Here is a 27,967-nt window from a genome sequence, read left to right as displayed (position 1 = left end):
CGAAAAACAACAATTTAAAATGGAAAAATCATTCAGATCTCTTTAATACACTCTCATAGTAAGTATACATATTAAATTGACCCATGGCACCGTACAAATTTATTGTCACATTATAGGCATTAGTCTCCCGATCAGGAAAAGGTGGAAGGTTGTAAAATGAAAAAGCTTTATTTCGCCACAATTTTCTCATCCATTTAAAAAAAAAGATGCAATATCATAATTAGCCTAATATATGTGCACTAAGCATAACTTACAAAATAAACCAGACTGACAATTGAGCGTTTGAGAGTTTAACAACAAAACTAAAAAAAAGACATTGCATTCCTCGAGTACAGAAATCACTTCAGTAAATTACAAAAAAAAAAAAGGACTAACAACTAGAATATCTTGTGAGTGATTTTCCATTCATGACTATCGTTTTCTTTTCTTTCATTTTTTTCTATAGGGCTTTGCTCTGATCACATTTATTCGTACTTTCTGCTATTTTTTTTTTACAATCACTGGGTAAAAAAATAATTTTTAACAATTTTTCCCACTAAATTTTGAAATGATTCACATTTTTTTTTTCTTTAATTATTCTTTGGCGTCAGTTTGCAATCCGACTATTTCTCTCAATACTTCCTTAATAAAATCATACGTGGAGAAACTAATTCCTACAGCGATGGGCCCTTTAATCCAATTCATGCTGAGACCTTTGAAGAAGCCATTCTTGATTCCCTCCTCTCTGGAAAATTAAAAGGAAAAATTAACAAAATTTATTTCAGGACAATTGAAATTAGTTTAAGTTTAAACTAATGGATTGAATACAATCTTGTAAGAAAAGTTTGTGATAAGCAGTGCCGCATTTAGGTGGGTTCCCTGAGGCCGCGTCACCGGGCCTACACATTTTAGGGGCCTCCATTTAAGAAGTCTACCATGGTTACAAATATCAGAAAACAAAAATTATTAACAAAAAAAAAACTGCAAATTAAGTTTCTATGAGCGAGTCGAGCATTTATTTTTTTACTGCCCTTTTTTTATTTTTTAATGCTCATTTTTAATTCTTTACTGATCACTTTTTTATTTTTTTACTGCTTTACTTTATTTTTTACTGACCAATTTTTATTTTTTATTGATCATCTTTTACTTTTTACTAATCAAGTTTTATTTTTTGTTGATCATATTTTTTTCTGACCGATTTTTATTTTTTACTGTTGATTTTTAATTTTTACTGATCACTTCTTAATTTTTTACTGATCTACTCGAATATTTCTACTGCTCATTTTAATTTTTTAACGGCTCTTTTAAATTTTTTACTGATAATTTTTAATTATTTACTGATCACTTTTTATTTTTTACTGACCGATTTTTATTTTTTATTGATCATCTTTTACTTTCTACTGATCATGTTTTATTTTTTGCTGATCACTTTTTATTTTTTTTCTGACCGATTTTTATTTGTTACTGCTGATTTTTAATTTTTTACTGATCACTTTTTATTTTTTTTTCTGACCGATTTTTATTTGTTACTGCTGATTTTTATTTTTTTACTGATCACTTTTTAATTTTCTACTGATCATTTTTAATTTTTTACTGATCACTTTTTAATTTTTTACTGATCTATTCGGATATTTCTACTGCTCATTTTTAATTTTTTACTGTTTTATTTTATTTTGAACTAATCATTTTTAATTCTTTACTGATCAATTTTTTTATTTTTTTACTGACCGATTTTTATTTTTTAATGCTGATTTTTAATTTTTTACTGATCACTTTTTAATTTTTTACTGATCTACTCGAATAATTCTACTGCTCATTTTTAATTTTTTACTGATCACTTTTTAATTTTTTACTGATCATTTTTAATTTTTAACTGATCACTTTTTATTTTTTACTGATCAATTTTTATTTTTTACTGATCAATTTTTATTTTTTATTGATGATCTTTTACTTTTTACTGATCATCTTTTATTTTTTGCTGATCACTTTTTTCTGACCGATTTTTATTTTTTACTGCTGATTTTTAATTTTTTTCTGATCTACTCGAATATTTCTACTGCTAATTTTAAATTTTTTACTGTTTTTTTTTTAATTTTTTACTGATCATTTTTATTTTTTACTGATCAATTTTTATTTTTTATTGATGATCTTTTACTTTTTATTGATCATCTTTTATTTTTTGCTGATCACTTTTTTCTGAACGATTTTTATTTTTTACTGCTGATTTATAATTTTTTTCTGATCTACTCGAATATTTCTACTGCTCATTTTAAATTTTTTACTGCTTTTTCAAATTTTTTACTGATCATTTTTAATTTTTTACTGATCACTTTATTTTTTACTGACCGATTTTAATTTTTTATTGATCATCTTTTACTTTTCACTGATCATGTTTTATTTTTTGCTTATCACTTTTTATTTTTAACTGATCATGTTTCACTTTTTACTGACCGCTCTTCTTCATTTTTTACTGACCGCTTTTAATAAAATACTGCTCTTTTTTAATTTTTTACTGTCCTTTTTTAACTTTTTTCTTACTGCCATTTTTAATTATTTTACTGACCATTTTTTTTAAATTTATTATTGATCATTTCGAATTTATTGCTGATCAAATTTGACTTTTTACTGCTCGTTTATTCAATGCCATTATTATCATTTTGGAATCAAACTTCTGAAAGATTGCAAACGTTTTATTTAAATCAAAATATCTAGGATGGAAATGAACTAACAGGTAGATGAGTGTGGAATATAGGCCAGAATTTCCTCTATAATTTTGCTTCAACACTTGATCTTATGAGTTGCTCGGTAGTCGAGATAATTTAATTTATTTGTTATGGAAAACGTTTTTTAACTACAGCGGGCACTTTGATCATTCCTTTAAACCTTATTTTTAATAAAGTGGTCGAATAAAAGCCGTCATATCAGCACCTGCGTAGTTTCGCAGCGTTATTGTAGATAAAAATCATTTTCTTTTTACACTAAAACATCAAAATCAGACAGATGGCATAATCTGAGCAACAAAATGACGTTTGGGCGAAATATATAAATGTCCTCTACAATTATCCCGTATTAATCATCAAGATCGATTAAGCATGTGTCGAGATAATTGAGGTTATGTGTTATGAAAATTGTTTTTTCGACTGTGGCGCCCCTAGTGTTGGTTCTACGAAGTTAAAATGTTCTAGAAAGTTGTAGAATTTTGTAAGATCTCTCATTTGAGTCCTCACTCATCAAATTCGGTCAAATATAACCGGAATTATGGCGGTTTGAATTTCGTGAACTTTGACCCTTCATATCTCCGGTTCTATTATAACCACAGCGATCCCATGCCACTTTTTGTAAACCTCATAGCCTAGACTACAGCGCTTTAAAATTTAATCAAAATTCCCAATGGTGTTTTCGAGGAAAATGAGTTTGAATTTTGACGCTATCGCAGCGCCACCTGCGCTTTTGAACTTTCATTCAGTTTGTATAGTCCCAACTTGTTGCATTCAACTGGGGCATTAACCAAATAAATATTCCATTCTATTCTATTCTAAAAAATATTCTATTCTATTCATTAAATCAAAAACAAACGCTGCGATCATCTGAAAATGTTCATCGAGACAAATACACATACCAAAATTTAGGTCAAAATGTTAATTAAAACCAGAGATAGAGGCCGGTCAATTTTCGAAGTTTCATCCTTTATAATAGCTAGGGTCAGGGGTTATCGATCGACTTAAGTATTTTTTTTGTTTGATAATGTGCGGCTACAACATACTAAAATTTCACCCCGATGATGCACAAAAGAATTTTTGAGTTATTTAACTTGGTAAATTTAAAAATCTCTTTTTTAATAATAGCGCCCCTAGCGGTGGTTGTACGAACTTCTGATGTTAGAAGGAAAAGTGGCATTTCATGAGAGCTTCATGACGGACGGAATTTTCATAAGTCATAAGACTTTTAAAGGTGCATTAAAAGATTTGTCAAAGTCTTCGTTCTATAAGGCAGCAGTTTTGCTTCCTGTATGCTCTTTATCTCGGGTTTTATCTGGTGTTAAGATTTGATTTTTCTAATTTATTTAAATTTTGAAAAGCTATAAATCGATGTCTTTATCTGAAGGAATGAGAAACCAAATTGCAAATTACCAATTTTACTTTACTTTGGCCACACCTTAAAAAATAGGCCACGCCCTTTTCTTTTTAGACACCTTACTTAGGACCGAAACAGGAAGTATTTTATCGAACATTATTCGTAGAGAACAAGGGGGTAATAACTAGTGAGTACAGACCAATTATTTTGGTGAATAATGAGTATTCTCGTTTTGGTGAATATGCGAGTATTTTCACTATTTTTCCCTGAATTTCGAATTTTATTGCAGTGCACTGAGAGAAATCCGAAAAAGTTAAAATAACATTCCGGAAATGTTAATTTTACCCTACAGTATTGATCCAAAATCGGTGTAAATATTACCCTTTTTAGGTGTATTGGGGGTTAAAGTTACCATTTTTCATGTTAATTTTACCCTTAAAAATGTGTAGAATTAACATTAAAAAATGTTGATATATTTTTACACCCAAAAAGTGTTAAAGTTATGAGGAAAAAAAGTTAATCGCACCCCTGTTTTTTTCACAGTGTGGCAAACGCGCTTTCTAGCAGCGAAAAATGTCATTCGCTTTGGGGATGAATTCGCCCCATTAAAAAAAAAGCATCCCAGGAGAAATTTCCCTATTGATTCTTTAGGAAAATTTTACCAAAAAATCTGTGGAAATTTCCCAAGAAAAACCACAAGGAATTCTTAATGAATTTTTAGTCTTTGAAAATTCGTTAGTTTCATAGGGAATTCCCAGAGAATTCCTAGAGAAATTTCTGTGGATTATTTCCACTAACATTTCTTGGGATTTGCCCCAGAAATGTTGATGTTTCTGTAGTGAATTTTCCCCTAAATATCTACAAGAATTTCCTTATTGGAAATTGGAAGGAAATAACTGAAGAAATTACTTTTCTGGGATGTGGAAATTTCCCAACGAGATCATAGAAAATTTCGTTCGATATTTTGTAATTAGAATTCCCAGGAAGTACCCAAAGAATTCTTTGAGAGTTTTCCATTGATTGTTTCCTCTGAAATTCTTGAGGATTTTCAACAGAAATTTCATTTGAAAGCCTTTCCCTAATAACGAAAAAAAGTATAACCAAAACCTGAAATAAAAAAAAGTTGATAAATATTTTTAAATGATTTTACCTGTAAATCTTCTGGAGAGTCGAAATAATCGTTGAGTACTGATCAGTTCTACCATTGATACCAATAGTTTGCATTCTTCGCCTCACAATATCCAGAGGGTAGCTGCTTGTCTGCCCAATAACTCCCGCTGCTGCCCCAAACATCAACGAAAACAGCGTATTGGGCTTCTTTTCTCCCGTAACTGCCGTATACTCTCGCTTTAGCGTCTCATACGTGAAGAACGACATTCCCGCGTAGGGAATAACGCCCAGAACAGTCGGCCAGTAGCCCCTAAACAGCGTCCTCGGACCCTCATCCCGGCAAATGGTCACAAAGACCTGCCTGAGTGTCCGATAGCCCGTATATTTGTCCGTGACGGCCATCCGAGCACGAGCCAAATCCAGTGGATACGTCATCGACTGCGATGTGATTCCTGCTAGAGATCCCGCCACAAATCTCCGGATGTTTGTACTGAAATTGTCAATCTTTCAAATTCTAGCAGGACAATTGCACCTCGAATCCTTCATACCTTTTATCTTGATCCACCTTCAGCAATTTCTTGTACTGCTCGTGGGCGGTGAATTGAATAGCTGCGTAGGGAATGATTCGTGCCATTGTGGCGGAATTACCACGCCACAACGACAGGAATCCCTCCTTCTCGAAGGCACGCTTCAGGAAAAGAGTAGCACCGCGAAACGTGTAGGGAGTTTCTTTGCTGTTTGCAATTTATACAAACCAAATTTTAAAAAAATCAATTATTCTGCTTTTAAGCTTATTGTTAAACTAGTTTAACTTAAAAAATCTATATATAAATCTACTGCAATCTTGATAATTAATTCACAGAGCGATAGAAAGAATAACTGGTGCTCGAAATAATAGATAATCACCACTGCAAAGCCTTTATTTTTCAATTTTTGAAATTTTTTTAAAAACCAAATATGGGTTTTTATTAAATTTTGCAAAAAAAGTTATTAAAAAAACACTAATGGTCTAGTAAAATTACGATAAAAAGGCGTAGTAAAACGTACCAGACTTTGCGAAATGCTCGACTTAGATGCTATACCGCAAAAGTACTTTCGCATCATTTACCGTTTATCGGTTCTCAACCGATTTGAACCGATTCATAAATCTCTCAAAAGATCCCCTAAAATAGTCTTAAAAGTAATAGGATTTGATTTTCAGATAAAAATGTTTATCGGTTATGAACCGGTTCATTACTGATTCAAAACCGATTGGAACTGGTTTAGTTTTGTAGGAAATTTCAAGACCTTTCCAACGACCCCAAACATGACCCCATTTGCTTGATAAATGCGCTCTCTAGTGTCTTTTTAACCTTTGACCTTGAAAAACCGTTATGATAATCTCTAAAACTGTGTTTGCGTGTTTTGCTGTGTTTGCGAACATTAACGAACAAATGTTTGTAAAGGAACAAAAAATGCTTGTCATGTGATTTTAGTTTTTCAGTTTATTTCATGCTTTTTAGATCAACAGATCTTTTTACGAACAATGTTTGTCAAAAGATTACAAACTTTTACCAACCTTTTGTGGGTTATACGATTTACGATCATTGCATAAGGGTCCAGTGGGAATTCACAAACATTTACCATCAATTTTACAAAATATTCTTTTCTGAACTTTGCAATATGTAAGGCTGAAAATTGTGTTTATTTTTCGATTTTAGTTGCATTTGTCTGGCACTCGGCGCGGATATCATTTAATTTGCTACTCTACTTTAAAAAGGACAGATAATCCTAACCGGCTTATGTAGGTGAGATTCTTAACGTGAGCTAACTCGGAGTGCATGCAAATTCGATTTAGAGCTGAAGTTGGGAGACGCCATTCAGTTATCTTGAATCAAATTCGTGAAATTATGCAAATTTTGTATTTAAACCAAAATATCAAGGATTTGGATGAACTGGCACAAAAGTGATATATGGGTGAAATGTAGACCAGAATGTTCTCTATAATTTTCCTATAGAACATGATCTCATCGATTACTCAGAAGCCAAGATAAGCGAGGTTTTTTGTTTCTTAACTCGTTTTTTCATCCAGAGTGCCCTAAGTAGTCATTTGTTGATCTTCAACTATTTCAAAGAATTGTTGTATTTTGTGGGACTTTCCATTTAAAACCCTATTTTAAGTGTCTTTGTGGAGTAGAGGCAGTCAAATTGGCATCTGAGTGATTTCAAAGCGTTATTATGGGAAAAATCAATTTTTTCACACTTAAACGGCAAAATCGGAGTGATAGCGTAGTCTGAGTGGAAAATGATGTATGGACGAAATGTAGAGACAAATGTGCTTTACACCTAGAAAAAAGAGAAGGTGCGATTAACATTTTTTCCTCGTAACTTTAAGGCTTTTTAGGTGTAAAAATATATCAACATTTTTTAATGTTAGTTTTACACCTTATTTAGGCTAAAATTAACATGTAAAAGGGTACCTTTAACTCTTAATACACCTAAAAAGGGTAATATTTACACCGATTTTGGATCAATACTGTAGGGTAAAATTAGCATTTCAGGAATGTTATTTTAACTTTTTCGGATTTTTCTCAGTGTACAATTATGTTGAAGTAATCATCAAAATCGGTTCAGCGACAGTCGAGATAATTGAGGTTATGTGATATTGAAATTGGTTTTTCGACTGTGGCGCCCCTGGTGTTGGTCCCACGAAGTTCAAATTTTCTAGAAAGTTGTAGCATTTGGTGAGATCTTTCGTTTAAGCCCTCATTCATCAAAATCGGTCACATAGAACCGGAGATATAATTTTTTGAATTTTGTGAACTTTGACCCCTCATATCTCCGGTTCTGTTTTAACCACAGCGCACATACGCACCATTTTGGAAACGTCCTAGACTGGACTACAACATACTAAAATTTCATTAACTTGCACAATGCCGTTTTTGAGAAAAGTGACTTTGAATTTCGATGAATTTTGACGCTATCACAGCGCCACCTGTGGTGACTTTTTGAACTTCCATCTGAAAGTGCTCATCGAGACGAAACCAAAAAGGTAAAATTTAGGTCGCTATGTTAGTTAGAACCGGAGATAGAGGCCGGTCAATGTTCGAACTTTGACCCCTTATAGCTCGGGTCAGGGGTTTTAGATCGACTTAAGGTTTTTTTTGTTTGATAGGTATAATCAACGGCTACAACATACTAAATTTTCAGCCCGATGCACAATGGAATTTTTGAGTTATTTAACTTTTAAGATTTAAAAATTTTCTTTTTAAAAAAAGCGCCCCTAGCGGTGGTTTTATGAACTTGCAATGTTAGAAGGGGAAGTGGCATTTCACGAGAGCTTTCCAAAAAGCCCTCACTTTTTAAATTCTGACAATTAGAACCGGAGTTATGGCCATTTTAAAAAATTTTTTTTGGACCCTTATAGCTCGTGTCAGGGGGGTCGGGGGACCTTAAGTTTGGTATTGATGGAAAGCTCTAAGGCCCAGCTATAACATACTAAAATTTGAGCCCGCTCGATGCCATAGGGGCGGAGCTATTGAGAAAACAAAAAAAGGGGGGTCTTCAAAATGGCGGAAGGAGGGGTGGGGGGTGGGGGGTCTATGCACCAAGTTGCAATTTTCACCCGATATATAACCTTTGCCGAAAACCGCAAGTTGATATCTTTTTTAGTTTAGGAGCTATTAAGCTCCAAAGAGCGGCCGGCCGGCCGGCCGGCCGGGAACGTAACTTAGCCACATATATATTCGAAATCAGGAAGTGGCGAAACACATTTTGGCCAAATTTGAGGTCGATCGGACGACATGAAATTTTGTTAGGATTATAGTAGGTGAGATTGTTAAGAATCTCACCTAATACGCTTCAATTGGAGGCATCACAAAAATGTAAAATTTTTTTGAAATAATTTGGAGAAAAAGACCACAATAGGGATAACCGTTTGAAAATGATGATGATGATTCAATTCAATTCAATTCAATTCAATTTATTGTTACACTTAGTGTCTTACAAATCCATAGATTCTATATTAAGACTATACAATTAGTTTTTTCTTTTTCGTTGTTGCAACCGATTCTCCGGTGATTCCTCCTAAAGCCCATCTATCAATAACTTCTTAAATTTAACATTTTCATTTGCATTTTTAAGTTTGGTTGGTAAATTGTTATAGTTATTTATTGCATGGTAGTGTATCGAGTTTATTCCAAATTTCGTTGTCTTTGGTTTGATATTAATTATATTTCCTTTAGTTCTTCTGTTTTCTTCATGTATTTGTACCGGGTTTTGTGTGTGGATTTGTTTATTTTTATTCTTATGTATATATATTATTTGTTGTATTTTTATAATAACTTCGATAGGATGTAATTTTAATTCTTTGTATAATATATGGCTTCTAGTAAACTTATTAAAATGAAAAATAGCTTTAATCAATTTATTTTGTGCTCTTTTAATTTTATTTATTAATTTCTTGTTAGTTGAACCCCAGATTTGTGCCCCATAGCTTAGTATTGATTCCCCTAATGAGTAATACAAAGTTCTTCTTATTTCTTGTGGTAGGGATTTATATCTGTTTCTTCTAACTGTACCAGTTAAAGCGGATATTTTTTTAGTGAGACTGTTTATGTGATCATCAAATTTTAACTTGTTATCTATTATAATTCCTAGGTATTTAAATTTTGAAATTTTAGTGATATCTTTTTTATCATATTGTAATTTTTTATCTATATTTAATTTACCAAGATGCTGATGACCCTTTTTTATAGCCAAGACGCAGCCTAGACTTAAACCATCCCAGACTGACTATTAGCCCGAATAGCCTTCTTCTGGCTCTAATTGTAAAAACAAACACATTCTACAACGTGAAATCTCAATTCGAAACTGCCTTTTGGAGTTCTTTTAAAGTGTTGAAATGTCAATCAACTAAAGTGAAACACTTCTAAAACAGTTAACGTAATATTCAAAAAAAAATCACAGAAGATCTGGGATTTCCTGGAGGAAGCTCCAGGAATCCTCTAGGTGTAAATGGCTAGACTCATTGACGACAACACGAAACTATATGTTTCACGTCGTCTCTTAACTCCTCGAATCCCCCCTACGTATGCTACTCCATTCTGTTGAGATTTTGCAAAGCTTGATTAATAGTAATGTCAAATCAAATTTGGATTGCTTTGTATGTAAAAAATGTAAACATGAACATGTTTCGTACATGACTGGCATATACAACCTGAGAAAGAGCTTTTCCACCGTTTTGCTCTGGAGGTTGGTCACCAACGCTAAGACGGCGGTGGACGCTGAAAACTACGTAGCCTATCTATCTATTTATCTATGTAAGGGGATCTCGAGTGTATTTTATTCAATAAAAAAAATCCTCTGACCACATAATGTATCTGAAGTGCATTGGGCAAGAAAATCCCAGAAGATCTGGGATTTCCTGGAGGAAGCTCCAGAAATCCTCTGACCACAGAATGTATCTGAAGTGCTTTGGGCATAATGAACAAGAAATTCTCAGAAGATCTGGGATTTCCTGGAGGAAGCTCCAGGAATCCTCTGACCACAGAATGTATCTGAAGTGTTTTGGGCATAATATTCAACAAAATCCCAAAAGTTCTGAGATTTTCTGGAGGAAGCAGGTGATTAGTACTGACCAAGTTGGGTTCTTGAGGAGATTGAACAAAATATATAACCAAATTCCAAGAATCTGGGATTTCCTGGAGGAAGCAGGAGAGATGTATCTTGACTTGGATTTTGACCTTGGATGTGTTTTCATTCATGAACAAGGAAAATCTGGCAGTTCTGTGATGTTCTGAAGGAAGAAGATTCCTGACTATTAAAAAATATTGAAGGAAATATCAAATCAATTTGATATTTAGAATTTCTTTGAAATTTTATTTCAATGTGACTTTGAAATTTTTTATTGACATAATTTGGCCTAGTTTGTAGCCATTCAAAATAATGAAATAAAATATTGAATAAAATGTTCCATATTGAAACAAATATTTTAATATTTTCCTATACACTGGACAATTTTCTTCAATATTGAAACATTTATGTCAATAAATCTTTGCAAGGTGGAGGCAATCCTTGTCAATTTTGATATTGAAAAGAAATATTTCAATAAATTATGTATGTCTAATGAATGTATAGCCAGCTGAGGCATTTCAAAACTGATTTTTATAAATTTGCTCCCAATAGTAGGCAATTTATATCAAATTATTTTAATCCATTTTTACTTAACCCTTTTTAGGACGAGGGCATCAAAAATTTGGGGATCAGAAAAAATCCCTTTCCTGACTTCTTTCAGAGGAAAACATAACTTTGGAAGGCTGTAGAAAAAAAATCTTTTGGGACACCGGTGTTTCAATCGTTCTTAAAGGGTTAAGCCGAAAATATTGTAGGTTAAAAATTAGTTTTTCTTCTAATTTTTTCTAAAACTGGCCCAAGCTTTTTTTTAATGATTTTCGAATATATTTTGTAGTTAGTTTCCCCTCGAAATTTGCTTTAAGAGTTTTATTAATTTCCATATATTGCAACTAGCGTAAGTGAACTTTTTACTTGGAGAAAGCTTACGACGAGAAATTCGCCATTTTGATTTTCTGTAGGTCATTGTTATACCCCTCTTCAAGGCTCATTCTTCAACCGATTTGCTTAAATTTGGATATTTCTGAAAGGTCTTGAAATTCCCAAACTAACTGCAATGCCCGGAACATATTTACGACTTTAGCCGAGATCTGGCTTAACGTACTTATAATCAAAATAATAATTCAACTAAATTCCCATCAATTTCCCATTAAGCCGTTTATAGGTTTAAAAAATGTAATCTAATCATTATTTTGATTATAATTACGTTTAGCCGTCTCTCGGCTTAAGTCGTAAGTGTGCCAAGGGCATAACCGAAATAAAATTATGACTTCGAAGTTTATTGAATGAATTGTTCCTCTTTCAAGACCATAACAAAAAAGGTCAGCAGCACCGAAAATATCACAAATTTGGAATACAAACGGCGCAAAATATTGACTCTTTTAATCAATTACTTGCAACTTGTATTGCAAAGATCAGATAAGATTGTTTATTTTGGGTAAACCGGACAAACAATTATTTCTCTTGAGTCTTTGAAATTTGAGTGATTCTCAAATTTCTTGCTGGTATCTATAAATAAAACATCATTGAAAACTTCCAAGTCATGCAATTCGAGACAAGTTTTTCGCTAGGTCAAGATCATTCAAGTGGATTTCCTATATGAGTTTGATCTTGAAATTTGAACATTTCGGGGTTAAGTTGAAATTTAGGCAGTTCAACTCAATAACAATATAAACAAAACCGGTAAGTTTTGCATAATGAACCAGGCAAAATTCCTATTTCGTTCATTAACTTTTTTGTTTAGATGTTTGGCGTTGGCGTCTTTTTTTTTTGGTCTTTTGCGGCAAAGTCTATTTTTTGCAATAAAGATACGCAGGGCACTATCTCAAAGTTCACTCTTGTCTGTTAGTCCATTTGATAAAGAAAAAAAGTAATTGATTATATTTTCTTACTTGATTTGGAAGTTGATTTTGGCGCGGTCGAGTGGTGCGATGGCTGTCTTGGCCAGGGCCCCTGCTATAGCTCCGGCAATGAGACTAGTAATGACTACATTCATATTGTTGAGTTTCGGAGGTGATTCATGAGCCTCCGCCGCCATTTGGGACTCTGGGGCGGAAGCTGCTGTGGCAGGTGCTGGAGATGTTGTGGCTTTAATGGACATGGAAATGCTCGGTGACTGCTCAACGAGTCCACTCATCTTCTAACTTTAAAATCTCGCAGATAGATTCTTTGTGAATTCTTCCCGTTTTTATTTTTCACCACAATTTCTCTTTCATTTTTTTTGTTACTAAATTAAATAAACAACAACCCAGAAAACTTTAAGAATAAGTAATAGAGTGACTCAGTATTTAGCGCCTTAATTATTCCCCCGAACCCTCTCCACTAGTCTCACATTGCCTGGCACCTCCGTGGCCAGTGGCTTGTCTATCTCTGAAAGTATAAACAGAAAAAAAAGAAGCAAGACATGATAAAAATAAGAGAAAAAACTGAATAACAAACACAGCTGATAGGTCAATGAAATGTAACAAATGTTATTTTGCTCTTCCTAATCTCTCTCTCTCGTATATTACTCTGGGACATTGAACAAATTTAATTGGAATTGCTATATCATGGGTAAATGCTATCCAATATGGCTCTTAAGGAGCAAAATGACACTGCAGTTTATTCATAAAATTACCACCCAATTCAATGTCGATGAAGCAGAAATGAGAAGAAAAAAACAAGTTCAAGGATATGATAAAAATAATTGTAAGAAATTCACACACTCCAATAACAAGCCCATAAATACATGCACATCATCATTCTCAACAACCAAGATGTTTCAAGTATAAGGTGGGCCAAATCGAACTGCCAGTGACGTAGATACTTTTACCCGACTGGTACAGTGTTGATAACTCAGATTTGTGAAATATTTGTAATAGAAAAATAGGGATCGAATAATTTTGCAAAGATTAACTAATACTATTCATAAATGAAAATATATTTATTGTTCTTATAAATTTCAAATAAGTATAATTTGATAAATTTTCATTAAAAAACACATTTTTATCAATACGACCACATTGGGTAGGGGAGACTGGGGCAAAAAGTAACAAAACGGATATTTTATTTTTTTACAAGCGACCCGAGCGCCCCAGAAATTTCTAATTAGTGCAGTTTTATAGGAAATTTACTGCTCTACAACTTTGTGAAAGTCATTTTCCTCTATTTTGTAAGGAAATACATTTATCGAGCTGTTTTCTAAAAGGTAATTTTGTGACTATTCTCAAAAATGCTGGGGCAAATAGTACCAGGATGGGAATTCTGTAACGTTCTGGCAATGCCATATGACAAATTGGGTTCGAATCTTAGGAGAGCTTTTTCGAAAATGCGATTCTGTAGCCGTGATATTGCCATTTCAGCTCACGTGGCATTGTCAGAAGTCACATATTTGAGATTTTCGGCAATTCAAATGGCAATAAATTTTGTTAAACAAATCAACCAAAATGCATTGTATTTTCATAAAATCATCAAGTAAAGGGATTTCATTAAAAATTCAATGAATTGCATTTTCGGCATTTTCAAACTCATATGATATGAAAAAAAGCTCAAATGGCACTGTCAGGTTTCAAACTCACGCGTGACAATGACACGAAAATTGCAGAATTCCCCTACAGGTGTGAAATATCATCACATTTTGATTTGCTTTTTCACGAGCTTTCGTAAATTTAAAAAAAAATAGCTAGGTGACATATTTTCATAGGAAATTTATTCCTCTACACCTTTTTAAAACATAGTTTTCTCTATCTAAACGAGAAAAGCGCCTTTCAAGCTATTTTAGAAAAAACACACAAGAGACTGCTAATCGTTTGACCAATGCAAACAAAAAGCGGCGAGACATGAAAATGACGTTTCTTTTCGCCGTGAGACATAAGAAATTGCTTCGATCTTTGTTACTTTTTGCTCCATACCTTTCGTTACTTTTTAGCCCAAGCGGTCATTTTTAATAAAAGGATTTCTGGAGAAAAGAATCTTTGTAAAATTCTAAAATAGATAGTGGTTTCATATTCAAAGAATCCAAATCATTTAGGAAATATTTACCAGTGCATCAATTTTGGGAAATAAGTGGGTCAAAATTGATATCTGTTGCAAGGAAAACATTTTAAAAATAGGGCTAAAAAATTCAATACTTTTTATTTTCTAAATTCCTTGTTCGAATTCTAAGAAACTTACGAGTTTGAAGAAAGTAAATGGTGGCCATCAATGGAAAAAATTTTAAGCCGCTATCTCTTTTATGTTGCAAGATATTGAATTTTCAAATTTTCAATTTGTGACTTTTTACCCCAGTTTTCCCTATTGTATTAAAATTGTCTAGGTTCTAGGACTATAAAATATCGTCCATATATGCCATTGAATTCAATAATTTCTCTAAATCGGTTTTCCATTGTTAAATTTTAAAATTTAATCTTATTTTGCAGCTAATATCTTTAAAGATTGCATTAAAGTACAAAATCATAAAGCATTCAAAATTGTACACTTTTTTTATCAATTTTCAATTTTATTATGGTTTTCTGAAAAAATATAGACTACACGAAAAAAAATCATAGCGTTCTGGGCAAGGCTAACCTTACTGGCCAAATCTAATTATATGGCATTATGAAGCACAACCTTTCTCTTTTTAGGTCGCATTTTAGAGTTTTCATATCGATAAAATGGGTTTTCCAACAATTTTATTTCCAAAGGAAAAGCAACACTTCAGAAAAAAATGAAAAAATTTTTTTTGATAACTTGTTTCACTACAATGATAATTTTAATGAGTGTATTAGGCCTAGATTTAGAGGCATGTACCTTCACATTTGAAAGAAAAATTGTACCATATGCCTTGGAACAAATCGATATTGCATTTTTGTTTGCCTTTTTAAGAAAAAATAAGAACTTTTAAATACTAAATGAGGTAAGCATTGGATCCTAATAATTTACAGATATTTTTGTGTAGCAAAAATTAAGATTTATTTTCGAATTTCCCAGAAAATGATGGCAAAGTCTGAACTGCAAAGAGCTCTTCTCCCCAGTGTATAGAATATGTAATTAACTTTCTCTGTGAAAAAATTAGCTGATAAAATTTTTATGATTTAAATTTTAAAAAATAGACCATATTAGAATATTGGGATATAATTCCAAAGTACGGTAAAGTGTCACATCTTTTGCATATAGAGTATAACATCATAAATAAATGAACAATTGAATCGGTTTTACCACAATTAAGACTACAATTATCAAAAACGGTAACGTTTTAATCCAGAACAGAAATTATGAGAATAACTCAATTGATTCTCAAAAATTCCGAATATCGTAAATATTTATGTCTTAAGTACTGCAATATTCAAAAACAACTCTCTAAAGACAAGAAAATGCCAATTTTGCCTTAATGAATTCCCGTCGTTGGAAAAACCTCATCAGGCGATGACATTTTATAGGTTTTGTGGCATAAAAATTGGTTAACAAAACACAAAATAATTGTAAATGTGAAAATAATTGATAAAAATTAAGTCATATAAGATCCAAAATAGTCGTAAAATTGTACTTAAAGAACCATAAGTTGAGAATTCAAATGTCACCTTCAATTTCTCTTCTGAATTGTTCTAGAGTTTAATAAAATTTTCTTAAAAAACTCATACCTGACACATACGTAAAGATGTCAATTTTAGAGGAAAGTATATTGATATGTGTGATGGAATTCTCGCCAAAGTTTGGAAATAATAATTAATTAAAATAACTTTTTGTTAATAAAATCAATGAAAACTCATTTAAAGACTTCTTCTTAGTTTAACACAAAACAAAAAAGTGGAAATCTTAATGGGGAAATGGATTAATGAGTTCTTAAAACTGTTGTAGAAGTCTTACGAAATTAAAGAAAATTAATATTAGCTTTTTATTGAGAATGACTGAGCTCGGCATTTTATATCAATTTGGTATTCTACGTGATTTTTATGCTTTGAATTCAATGTTATTTTACTTATTCTGAGTTTTTCCAAAGAACATATTAGTATTGAATGTTCTGACCATTTGTGATTTGCTCATATGGTGTATGGTCTGCCGGGTTTCGTGCAAATAATTTTTGCCCAGTGGAATTTTGTGGCAAAAAAGTATGAGAAAAACAGAAACAAGATCAAATATTAGTTTAATTGATAAAAATAGTCATTATTGTTAACAATTAAACTAATAATTTTGATACATTCCCAACATTTTATAGAAATATATTCGGAAATGATTTTGGCGCGAGGCACGAACAGATGATTTTTGACATAACCTCCAAAAATTATCTACGTCAGAGGTGTGCAAAAACCGTCGAGACCGAATAAACGTCAAAATAAGTTTGTTCAGGTACAGTATACTCTCTTAAATTCGGGCATATGGGACCGAAATGTCAGCCGAATTAGACAGAAATTCGGGCGACAAACTTTTTGAAATGCAACGATTTTTTATTCATGTGCATACAGATATTGAGTTTACACACTCATATATAACGTAAATTGCATGAAAATCCCTCAATAATGCAAAATCACATCAAAACTAAGACAAACCATGCCAAATTTGAGCATATTTGATTCATTTGATAATCACAATCAAACTTGAAAAATGACAACAAACGTTTTTCAAATGTAACCGCTTCCCGAATTAAAAAGTAGCCCGATCTTAAAAGAGCCGAATTTGCGAGAGTCTACTGTAGCGTTTTGACCATTGACGTACGAGTTTCATTTTGACGTTTGTTCGGTTTCAAACGGTTCTTGCACACCTCTGATCTACGTCATCACCAGCCCGATCTAGTCCACCTTATTACTTTGTTAATTGTTTTTATTCATCTTGAGTTCGATTTGGCCCACCTTATACTTGACACATCTTGCAACAACACCCAATATTCTCAAAGCAGACGTGTTTATAAACAAATGACGTATCTGTTAATCACCTTTTGCATATTCGTGCACACAGCTGAAGCACCACCCACGTTTTTTTTATTCTTCAGTCTCTTCAGTCTCATACAAAAAATCAGTTTCTCACATTCCCTGTTTACCTCACTTAGGATGCAAAAAAAAACAGAGAGGAAACAGACTAAATTATAAGAATAATTTTTGCAAATAGACATGTTTTGTAGCCATTTGCAGCCAAATAGAAACAAACAAAAACCTTCTAATTGGACGAAAATTGGATGGCTTGTGGCTTGACTTCTAAATAGCTCAACCTTGTAGATTTTTGATGCAGAAATATAGTCATTTACCTCTCTATCTCTTACAAATGATATTTTTGCCAATGCAGTATTGAAATAAAAACAGCATAATTTGACTCTTAAATAGCGCACTAGAGCACAGTTTATTACATTCGTGGTTAATTTCACGTTCACCAAAGACTAAACAACAACAACAGACTCAATTAATCGGCTTTGAAACTTGATTTCACTTGAAAACAAGTTAAAAACTAGTTTTTAATCCATACTTATTTGGGTGATGCAAAAAATAATTTCCAAGATGTTTTGCCAATGATTTCAAGCCATGACCCTTAGCGTAACTCTTTCGATACCGCAAATTAGTTGCAGCCTATTTCACGATTTTGTAAACAATAATATCTTAGCTCATCAGGAATTAATCGATGTCTTAGAAAAAAATCCTAGATTTGGTCATCTTTATAGTTTGTATTAAACAACAATAATTGGATTTTTAACGATTCTGAATAGTCCAAAGAATTTTTAATTTAATTTAAAGAATATCAATTTTTTCCTAAAATCAGGTCCCAATCGCTGAATTTTTAAAATTTAAAAACGAAAATTTCAGAAAATATAGTTTAAACATTGTACTTTTATATGCTCATGAGAAGAATTAAATATTTCTTAATTAATGTTAATAATTTAATTCCTATCAGGATTTTGAACATTCAGGATTTTGCTTTTCAGAATTTTGGCGTTCGGAATTTTGGTTGCCTCCGAATTATAGCAAATAGGCTGTGTATAATAACAGTAAGTGAAAGTTAGGAGTTAAGCCATACCTCCAAATTCCTTTTTAAAGAGATTTAAATGTAATTAGATATAAAAATTTTCATGATTAAAATCTGACGAAAGGAAAAATTGGTGCTTGGGCGTCATTTTGACAGTTACGACTAATTAAACATATAAATATTATCCCCGCACAAAGCATAACATTGAAAATACTTAGTCATTGAAACTACTGCTCCTTTATTCAGGTCTTATAGGGTGTAGTCTATTTTTTTAATAGACAGAACCCGAGGAGTCTCAGCATAAGATTAAATTGGTGATGGTAGTTGACTTCAGATATTTTTTGAAGCATACATATTGTCAATTTTGAAAGTTTAAATTCAAATGTTGACTATTAATCTTTTGTTTACTTTAATAGCATTATAGTGAAGTCCATGTGTTCTTACTCTGAGATTACAGTCGAGTTCCTCAAATTTGAACTCCTCAACTTTGAACGACGGTTGAGTTCAAAATGTAAAATTTGAGGTTATGTGAAGAAAATTTTGCGTGGTGTCTAAATTATAACCATTTTTCTCTGATGTTTCCTCAATATTATTGTATTATATTAACTTCCGCAACAAATTCCATTTATTTCATAATAAATTACACTGATATATTCTCTAAAATTGTTTATCTTAATTAAGAGAAGATGCATTTCATATGAATTCCGTTACATTTTTGAAAATATCGTTCAAATTTGAGGAGTGAGAAATGTCATCTATACCCCCCGAATGTTCAAATTTGAGGAACTCTACTGTAATTTAACTGGTTCAATCAATATTTGATAGATAAAAGGTTTGAAAACCGAAAGGACCGAAGGAACCGGCAATAGGGATAAGGGCAAGAGAAACTTCTGTGAAATGTGAAATTAGAAGTCTTTTTAAAGCCAAGTACAAAGATATTTTTATAATTTTGTAGATCCCTATCTAACCTTCTATTGAGAAATAATGATGACTACAGTAGAGTCTCGCTATAGTCCATATTTGGTTCCAGATTTGACACTTGGGTCGCACTATAGTCCATGTCATTTTTTAAAATTATCAACGACTTTTCGTATTAAAATTGCTCGATGGCTTCCACTTTCTTTGCGATTGTGCTACTTTTCCTTGCTCTTTTCATTGAGGATCACAATTATCACAACTACTTAATAAAGTTTGCCAAAAATATTAAAATAATTATGACAACATTGCATGTCGCGTACTAAAAAACATAACCTAACTTAAAATCAGTGTTTTGAAATCAACTGTCGATAAATTGTGGACTATAGAGCGATGGCCTATAGCGATACTCTACTGTAATTCGAAACAATCTCCTCATAAAACGTAAAAAAAACTCAAAAATTTGAAGTTTACCCACAATTAATTAAGATAGATTAAGGGGCCTAAAATATTTTAAGCGATCGCTCTTATTCAAGATCAATTCTTGTACGATTACAAATATTATGTAAAATTATGGAAATCTTAATCATTATCTCTCAAATATCATCAAAAAGAAGACCGAAATGGACTATCTAATTTACAGGCAAAAACCTCTTTTTGCAATTTCTATAAGTAGGCCTTTATCTTAAAACAATTTTGGGATTAGTTTCCCATATCGAAACAAGGAATGAAATAACTTTTCGGTACTATTGAATCGATACTATCGATAAAAAAATCTCTATCTGTTAGATTAAGTAAATTATGACTTTTGATGCATTGTTAGACCATTTATCGCCTCATTCTTAATAGAATCTGACCGTTTACAAATATTTGTAGTTACAAAAAGTACAGCTATCGTTTAAATTTTTCAGAATCGGCAGTCGATACTGTCGAAAAGAAGTTATCATGTCACCCCAGTATTTATGAACATCAAGAATATTATAAAACAACAATTCTTTTAAACAAAAAAGACTCAAAACTATAAACATTTACAATATAAAATAGAATCTTTTGAAATTACAATCAAGATTTAAATGATATCTGAGGACTTTGAGAATTAAGCAATATATCCACAATTTATTTGTACCACATAAACTTAAAATTATTTTATATCTGATATTTTTCTATTACCTGAAAAAGCGATCTATTCCATGAAACTGACTATAAAACCACAAAAGGTCTAAAAATAGCGTGTTAGAAAACGTAATTCCAGAATTAGTTGTTGATTTAGCTGTAAATCTTTATAACCAAGCTACATTTTTGCGCACCAAATATTGTCCACGACTCTTTTGATTATACATTTTTGGAGATTTAGTGGCCACAAATCACGAACTTTTTCCAAAAACAGAAACACATTATTTTCTCCCCGGAAGCATCACTAATTAAATGTTCATTGAAAATTCTTTAGAGTCAAAAATAAAAACAGAGCAAGAAAACACAATTTTCCCTCATTACAGAAACATCGTAAACAACAAAATTGCATAATAAATTGCGCGATACTGCAAATTTCTGATTTTATCGCACTTGATGCACAATTGTTTGTTTTTCACTAATATTAATTGAATGTCTGGGGCGATGGTGAGTGACAGGGAAATCTCGGTTTAAACACTTTTCAATCTTTGGGACACAAAAATTATTTAGTTCCTTATCAGTCGAGATCATGGAAGAGAATGCATGTTCAGAGAATTTGCAAAGGGTTTCTATTCGACTGCCTATGGGACACAATTTCAATTTCCTGGGTGTCAAGTGCGTCTCAGTCTGGCTAAAAATAGCTACTGCTAATGGCAATTGACTGAGAGATCGCAGAACGGAGAGTCCAAAGTCATGGCGAGTCGTTACATTTCGCTTCATTCCAAGGAACTTGAGGGGGCTTCTCGTGAGAGATATTGGGTGAAAATGTTTTACTAGCTTCTACCTTTCTTGATGCTGATCTCACGTGAGTGTACTCAAGAAACAAAAAAGAATCTATCTATAGAACCGCCATTTTTAAATGATCATATGACGATCATTTTGAAAGGTGGATACAAAAATTTGAAGATGCACCCTTAATTTCTGAGATAAATCTTTAAGCAATTTTAAAACTGCCCCTTAAAGTCTGACTTATACAGTAGAGCCTCGCTATAGTCCATATTTGGTTCCAGATTTGACACTTGGGTCGCAGTATATAGTCCATGTCATTTTTTAAAATTATCAACGACTTTTAGTATTGAAATTGCTCGACGGCTTCCACTTTCTTTGCGATTGTGGTACTTGTCCTCGCTCTCCTCATTATGGATCACAATTATCACAACTATTCAATAAAGTTTGCCAAAAATATTAAAATAATTATGACAACATTGTATGTCACGTACTAAAAAACATAACTTAACTTAAAATCCGTGTTTTAAAATTGACGGTCGATAAATTGTGGACTATAGAGCGATGGCCTATCAAGATGAATAAAAACAACCCGGCGGGACTAAACTACGTATAAATTGTGTATATACGTTGTACGAATACTCAGTATCATCATGTACGCCCATACATTTTACTCAGTACTATTTGCACCAAAAATGAGACCCGAAGTGTGCTTTTGTGTGAGTGTGTCCGTGTGAACTATTATCTCTTACAGAGTAAATACGTAGTACTACATACATCGTAAATATAATAAAAACCCCGTATGACATAAAATGCTGTTGGCAGGCGTGTTGTCAGTTGTTTTGACAACGGGAAATATTTTCCATTGGAATATTTTGTTTACAAATTATGTGCTACAATTATTAGTAATTTCAGTGATTATAATAATATAATAATTATGCGACGCTGTGTTATCTATAGAAAATAGTGAAGTGATAATATTAAAGAAGTTGCAAACCTAAAATATGTGTGTTTTTATTCAATTCTGTGAGTGTTTTTGGAAAATATTTTGTTTTACACGATACTTTGTGATTATCTAAATTGTTCAATCGTTGTCTCTGGTTAAATAAAATATATTAAAATCCTTGTGACTTCTATAATTTCGTTAATATTTGGAAATAAAAACGGCAGGTGCATGTGACAAGTTTGTTTGGCAGCCATTTATTCTCGTGGGCGCGCATATGTTATTTTCTAGATACAAGTACGTAGTTTATACAGAATTTTCGTACAACTATGTACTCTCAGCACAGAAATGTGTAGTTTATACCGTGTATGTGAATGAACTTGTATTTGTGAATGACAAGTACTCATCAAATATTTTATAGATGTGTAAACTGTATCTTTTCTCCACGAATAAGTTGTAAATACATTGTATGACATGTGAACTGTGTATTTTGGTCCCGCCGGGAAATAACAAAGTAATAAGGTGGCCCAGATCGGGCTGGTGATGACGTAGATCAGAGGCGTGCAAGAACCGTTAAAACCGAATAAACGTCAAATAAAACATGCACGTCAATGGTCAAAACGCTACCAGAACAAACTTATTTTGACGTTTATTCGGTTTCCAACGGTTCTTGCAGACCTCTGACGTAGATACTTTTTGGAGGTTAAGGTCAAAAATCATTTGCTCATGCCTCGCATCAAAATCATTTCCGAATACATTTCTATAAAATGTTGGGAATATTTCAAAATTATTAGTTTAATTATTAACAGTAATAACTATTTTTATCAATTAAACTAATATTTGATCTTGTTTCTGTTTTTCTCATACTTTTTTGCCACAAAATTCCACTGGACAAAAATTATTTCCACGAAACCCGGTAGACCATACACCATATGAGCAAATCACAAATGTGTCAGAACATTCAACACTCATATGTTCTTTGGAAAAACTCAGAATAAGTAAAGTAACACAGAATTCAAAGCATATAAATCACGTAGAATACCAAATTGATATAAAATGCCGAAATCAGACATTCTAAACAAAAAGCCAATATTAATTTTCTTTAATTTCGTAAGACTTCTACAACAGTTCTAAGGACTCATAAATCCATTTCCCCATTAAGATTTCCACTTTTTTTTTTGTTTTGTGTTAAACTAAGAAAAAGTCTTAAAATGAGTTTTCATTGATTTTATTAACAAAAAGTTATTTTAATTAATTATTATTTCCAAACTTTGGCGAGAATTCTATCACACATACCAATATGTATATGTACTTTCCTCCAAAATTGACATCTTTACGGAAGTATCAAGTATGAGTTTTTTAAGAAAAATTTATTAAACTCTAGCACAATTCAGAAAAGAAATTGAAGGTGACATTTGAATTCTCAACTTATGGTTCTTTTAGTACTCTGAAAGAAATAATTTGCAAAAGGGTGTAAAAGGGTGCAAAAATCGATTAATTTTGGAGATGAATTTCGAATTAAACGAAAAATTTGCAATTGGGTTCAAAAATTTGCAATTTGGCAAATATTTGCCAATTATTGCCTCCCTTTGCAAATTTTTGCAAATTTTTACCTCCGAATGAGCACTATAGTAGCGCCATCTGTGGTGAAACACCATAAATATGATTTGGCATTCTTGTCTGCCGCATTAACACAAAATCGACGTACACATACTCTCAATGAAAATGTTAATTGCACTTTTCAATTTTCACTCCACTACCACCGTAGACACTTTTTTTTCAAAAACTTTTCACTTTATCTATTATTTACCTAATTTCTTAGCAAATTTTGACCATTTTTCTGCATTTAAACACTGACATTTGCAAGAATTTTTGTCGTCGGACTATTACTGAATGAACCATCCAACATGTCAAAAATTTTTGCATTGGGATGCAACCTCGCGAACAAATCTATCAAATATCTCACTATTTAGGTCTTTTCATCACAAAATATTTGTCACACAACACTCCAAAGACCTGAGCAAACTTCTGAACCACAAAATTTCATTTTCCCAAAAAAATGTTTATCAATTTTCCTGCAAAACACTGCTTAATTTTCACCTTATTTCGGTCGGCACCGTGTTTTTGTGAATCACAACACAAATCTCTACCGTAGGAGCTTTTCCTCCCATTTTCCACTATTACAGTAATTGAGAAAACACGCGAAAACTATCACCACTTTGCGAATTAACTGCACTGTGAAACTGTGAATTATTATTATTTTGTCTGCCATTTGACAATTCTGAGCGACACTGGAACTGGACTGGAAGACACTGGAAATTGCTTATTTTGCCGCATGCAAAATGGCAAACTTTTGCATCCTTTTGCAAAACAAAGTTGATTGAATTCGAATTGACCAAAAAATCGATTGAAATTAATCGATTTTTGCAAAAAAGTCGATTGGAGCCAGGGTTACTACCCTTTTTGGTTAATTACATGGAGTGGGTGTTCTCCTTTTGCATCCTTTTGCAAATTATTTTTTTCAGAGTACAATTTTACGACTATTTTAGATCTTATATGACTTAATTTTTATCAATTATTTTCACATTTACAATTATTTTGTGTTTTTTTAACCAATTTTAATGCCACAAAACCTATAAAATGTCATCACATGATGAGGTTTTTCAACGACGGGAATTAATTAAGACAAAATTAGCATTTTCTCATCTTTAGAGAGTTTGTTTTTTAAATATTGCAGTACTTAAGACATAAATATTTATGATATTCGGGATTTTTGAGAATCAATAGAGTTATTCTCATAATTTCAAGCGAATTTGTCATTTAACGTCATTAGTCTCAGCTTTGATGATCTTATTTCTCTTAACAAGATCTTATTGGCGAACTTACAACCGTGATATAAAAGCCATGTAAGAAGCATAGCCAAAAAAATTTTACATTGTTATAACAAGTATAATAAATCTTAGGTGAATAACTTTTTAGGCTGCTTACACAAGAAGCAAAATAGCTGCCTTATAGAATCAAAATATTGGCAAGTCTCTTAATACCCCTTTAAAAATTTCACTGAAAAAATGAAGGTGCGATTGACTTTTTTTCCTCGTAATTTTAACATTTTTTAGGTGTAAAAATATATCAGCATTTTTAATGTTAATTTTACACCTTTTCAAAGATAAAATTAACATGAAAAGGGTAATTTTAAGCCCTATCATACCTAAAATGGGTAATACTTACACTGATTTCGGATCAATACTGTAGGGTAAAATTAACATTTCCGGAATGTTATTTTAACTTTTTCGGATTTCTCTTAGAATAAGAAATTCTCTTATTTGATCCCTTTCTACACCGATTTTGACGGATTCAGGCAAAAGTATAAAAACGTTCTTATGGTCTGAGTAGCTGTTCTTAGAGGAAATTGCCATTAAGCGTGAGAATAGTGTTCTTAGATCAAAAGAGCTTTATAGACTTTACATGAAAAATCAGCATAAATTATATTTTAATCCGATTATGATTATTTTAAGTGGTATCGAGTACCACCTTTTTTAATAGTTTTTTCAGAGAATGAATCTTGGCTTTTTCTTTGTAAAAAAAAAACAGACATTAAAAGTAGTTTTTTACCTTTGAAACTTTTCTAGAAAGCTTTATTTTTAAAATTCACAGTAATTTCCAGAATGACTTTTATGATTAGACATTTATTTGTAAAGACGAGGATATTGTCCTGAAAATTCTCTCAAACATTTCCAAATTGGCTTTGCGCTTTTGAGAGATTTTGATTATTTTGTGACTAATGTGGAAAGCTTCAGAGATTCCCTAAAAGCTCTGCTAAGAAGACATTGTAGATTTCTTTTTTAAAAAATCCGAAAATCTATTTCAAATTTTTTAAAAAAATTAGACTTTTTGGGATGTTTCTTTATTCATCCTAGATCCATTTTTAATCCAAAATAAATTATTTTAATCCTTTTGGAAAGCTTAGAAGATTTAAAAAAAGACTTTTCAAGTCAGTAAAAGCTAAATCTTTTAGTATTCATGAATTATTTTTAGATTTTAACTTTATTAAAATCTCTATTAGAATCATAGAGGCCATTTACACCGCCGCATTGGATTCAGATTGAATTGTCCCAAAATCGGATTTTGGGACAATTCAATCTGAATCTAATGGGACAGTCTAAATGACCTCAATAAAACGATTTAGATTGCGGCCTTAGATTGAGACTCAATGATCCGAAATCCGATTTTAGAACAGTTCAATCCCAATCTAATGCAGCGGTGTAAATAGCCTCATATATTTCAGGTTTAGCTACAAGACTTTAGGTAAAGTCTTTTGGTTCTTAAAATTGCCATGTTCTACTTTATTTCTTTTTTTTATTTAGAGAACTTTAGGTACAGAGTGAAACCCTCATTCGGAAAAAATGTTTCTTGGGTAGAAAACGTAGCAAAGGACCTGTACAGAAACAGGTTTCACTCGACAGTCCGAGAGATGCCCATACAGTGGTCAGATATTAATAGAAAAGTCTCACCACGGATGACTTCTTTGCGTGATATGAAGCTCGTGGAATTTTGGCGCAAAAATAGATTAGTAGAGGGTCACGTTTGCGTCTACTACGGACCAATTCCATTGATAAACTCCAGTTATATCATCTGCCACTGATCCATTATCTTGGAAAATCATACAAAACTTCTTCTGCAATCTTGCACAATCACGCAGTGATATCATGGACAATCGAAGAGCTTAAAAAACATTCCCTGTCTCTATCAGAAGGTCCCAAGACCGAGACCATTAGACTTTATCACTAACCCTCGGGATATTTTCTTTTAAATCCCCAGGAAGAAATTCTAAATGGATGAACAAAGAACCGTCTATCTTATCAAAATACTGTCCTCAATTTCAGCAAATATCCCCAGTCTCCGTAGTATTTTCCCCAAAAAAAAAAGAAACTTTTAGCAATTTTTTCTCCAACAACTTTGTTACATAAATCGCTGATTGGGGAGCTTTTGTAACGCCGCGGGTGTGATAATCAATAGAAAACTCACGATAACAACCCCCAGACGCCAAGGGAATCGATCCAAATTTACGTCATCGACACCCCATTGTCTCCTGGACACCAAGACACCAATTTAGGGACAAAAGAGCCACAAAGAAGGGAGTAACAGTTGGAAGGAAAAGTCGAGAACTGCTCCAAATACAAAGGAGGTCATTTTCTTTGAGCTTTTACTTACATTTTTCCAAAATGTTTCAACACAATTCACCCACTGGATGGTCAGTGAACTTTCTCCAGAGTATTTTTCACAAATTATCCACTTTTCACTCACGTTTATTGAGGAAAAAATGCCTCGAGACGACTTCCAAAACAAACTGCGAAGTTTTTCTATGGCAGGAAAAATGACAACCACAATTGCGTGTCAGCGCCAGCAAAATCTTGTGGTGGGTGACGAAAACTCTTTCGAAATTCGACTGAAGGTACACTGTAAAAAAAAGGAAATGGGAAATTTTTCCATTTTGGAGGGAGATGAGAAAAAAGCACAAGCACAAATTTCAGAAAT

At 32.4% G+C, this 27,967-nt stretch overlaps 1 protein-coding gene across 4 annotated transcripts; it reads right to left on the bottom strand.

Moving 5' to 3' along the window:
* Nucleotides 1-13: 13 nt before the first annotated feature.
* Nucleotides 14-27,849, bottom strand: LOC129798148 (mitochondrial coenzyme A transporter SLC25A42). 4 transcript variants are annotated; one of them, XM_055841146.1, is made up of 6 exons: nucleotides 20,764-21,396; nucleotides 17,660-17,768; nucleotides 12,666-13,143; nucleotides 5,712-5,897; nucleotides 5,204-5,653; nucleotides 14-724 (listed from the first exon to the last, which is right to left on the bottom strand). In XM_055841146.1, the coding sequence occupies exons 3-6, from the start codon at nucleotides 12,908-12,910 to the stop codon at nucleotides 574-576; spliced, it is 1,032 nt and encodes a 343-aa protein (XP_055697121.1). In that variant the 5' UTR covers nucleotides 12,911-13,143; nucleotides 17,660-17,768; nucleotides 20,764-21,396; the 3' UTR covers nucleotides 14-573. The 4 variants fall into 4 exon arrangements, with proteins under 4 accessions (XP_055697121.1, XP_055697119.1, XP_055697120.1 ...); XM_055841144.1 differs by lacking the exons at nucleotides 17,660-17,768; nucleotides 20,764-21,396 and adding an exon at nucleotides 27,644-27,849; XM_055841145.1 differs by lacking the exon at nucleotides 17,660-17,768 and having other exon boundaries at nucleotides 20,764-21,870.
* Between the last annotated feature and the right edge of the window lie 118 nt (nucleotides 27,850-27,967).

This window comes from Phlebotomus papatasi, chromosome 1, assembly GCF_024763615.1.
Source record: "Phlebotomus papatasi isolate M1 chromosome 1, Ppap_2.1, whole genome shotgun sequence".
Lineage (NCBI taxonomy): Eukaryota > Metazoa > Arthropoda > Insecta > Diptera > Psychodidae > Phlebotomus > Phlebotomus papatasi.
Note: the sequence above shows the minus strand (reverse complement) of the source record. Positions and strands in the feature narration are given on the sequence as shown.

Coding starts and splice junctions, on each gene's coding strand:
- LOC129798148 (XM_055841144.1), bottom strand. CDS start 12,910: ATGAGTGGACTCGTTGAGCAGTCACCGAGCATTTCCATGTCCATTAAA. Junction 5,898..12,665: donor AAAATCAACTTCCAAATCAA/GTAAGAAAATAT, acceptor AATTGCAAACAG/CAAAGAAACTCCCTACACGT. Junction 5,654..5,711: donor AAGGTGGATCAAGATAAAAG/GTATGAAGGATT, acceptor TGACAATTTCAG/TACAAACATCCGGAGATTTG.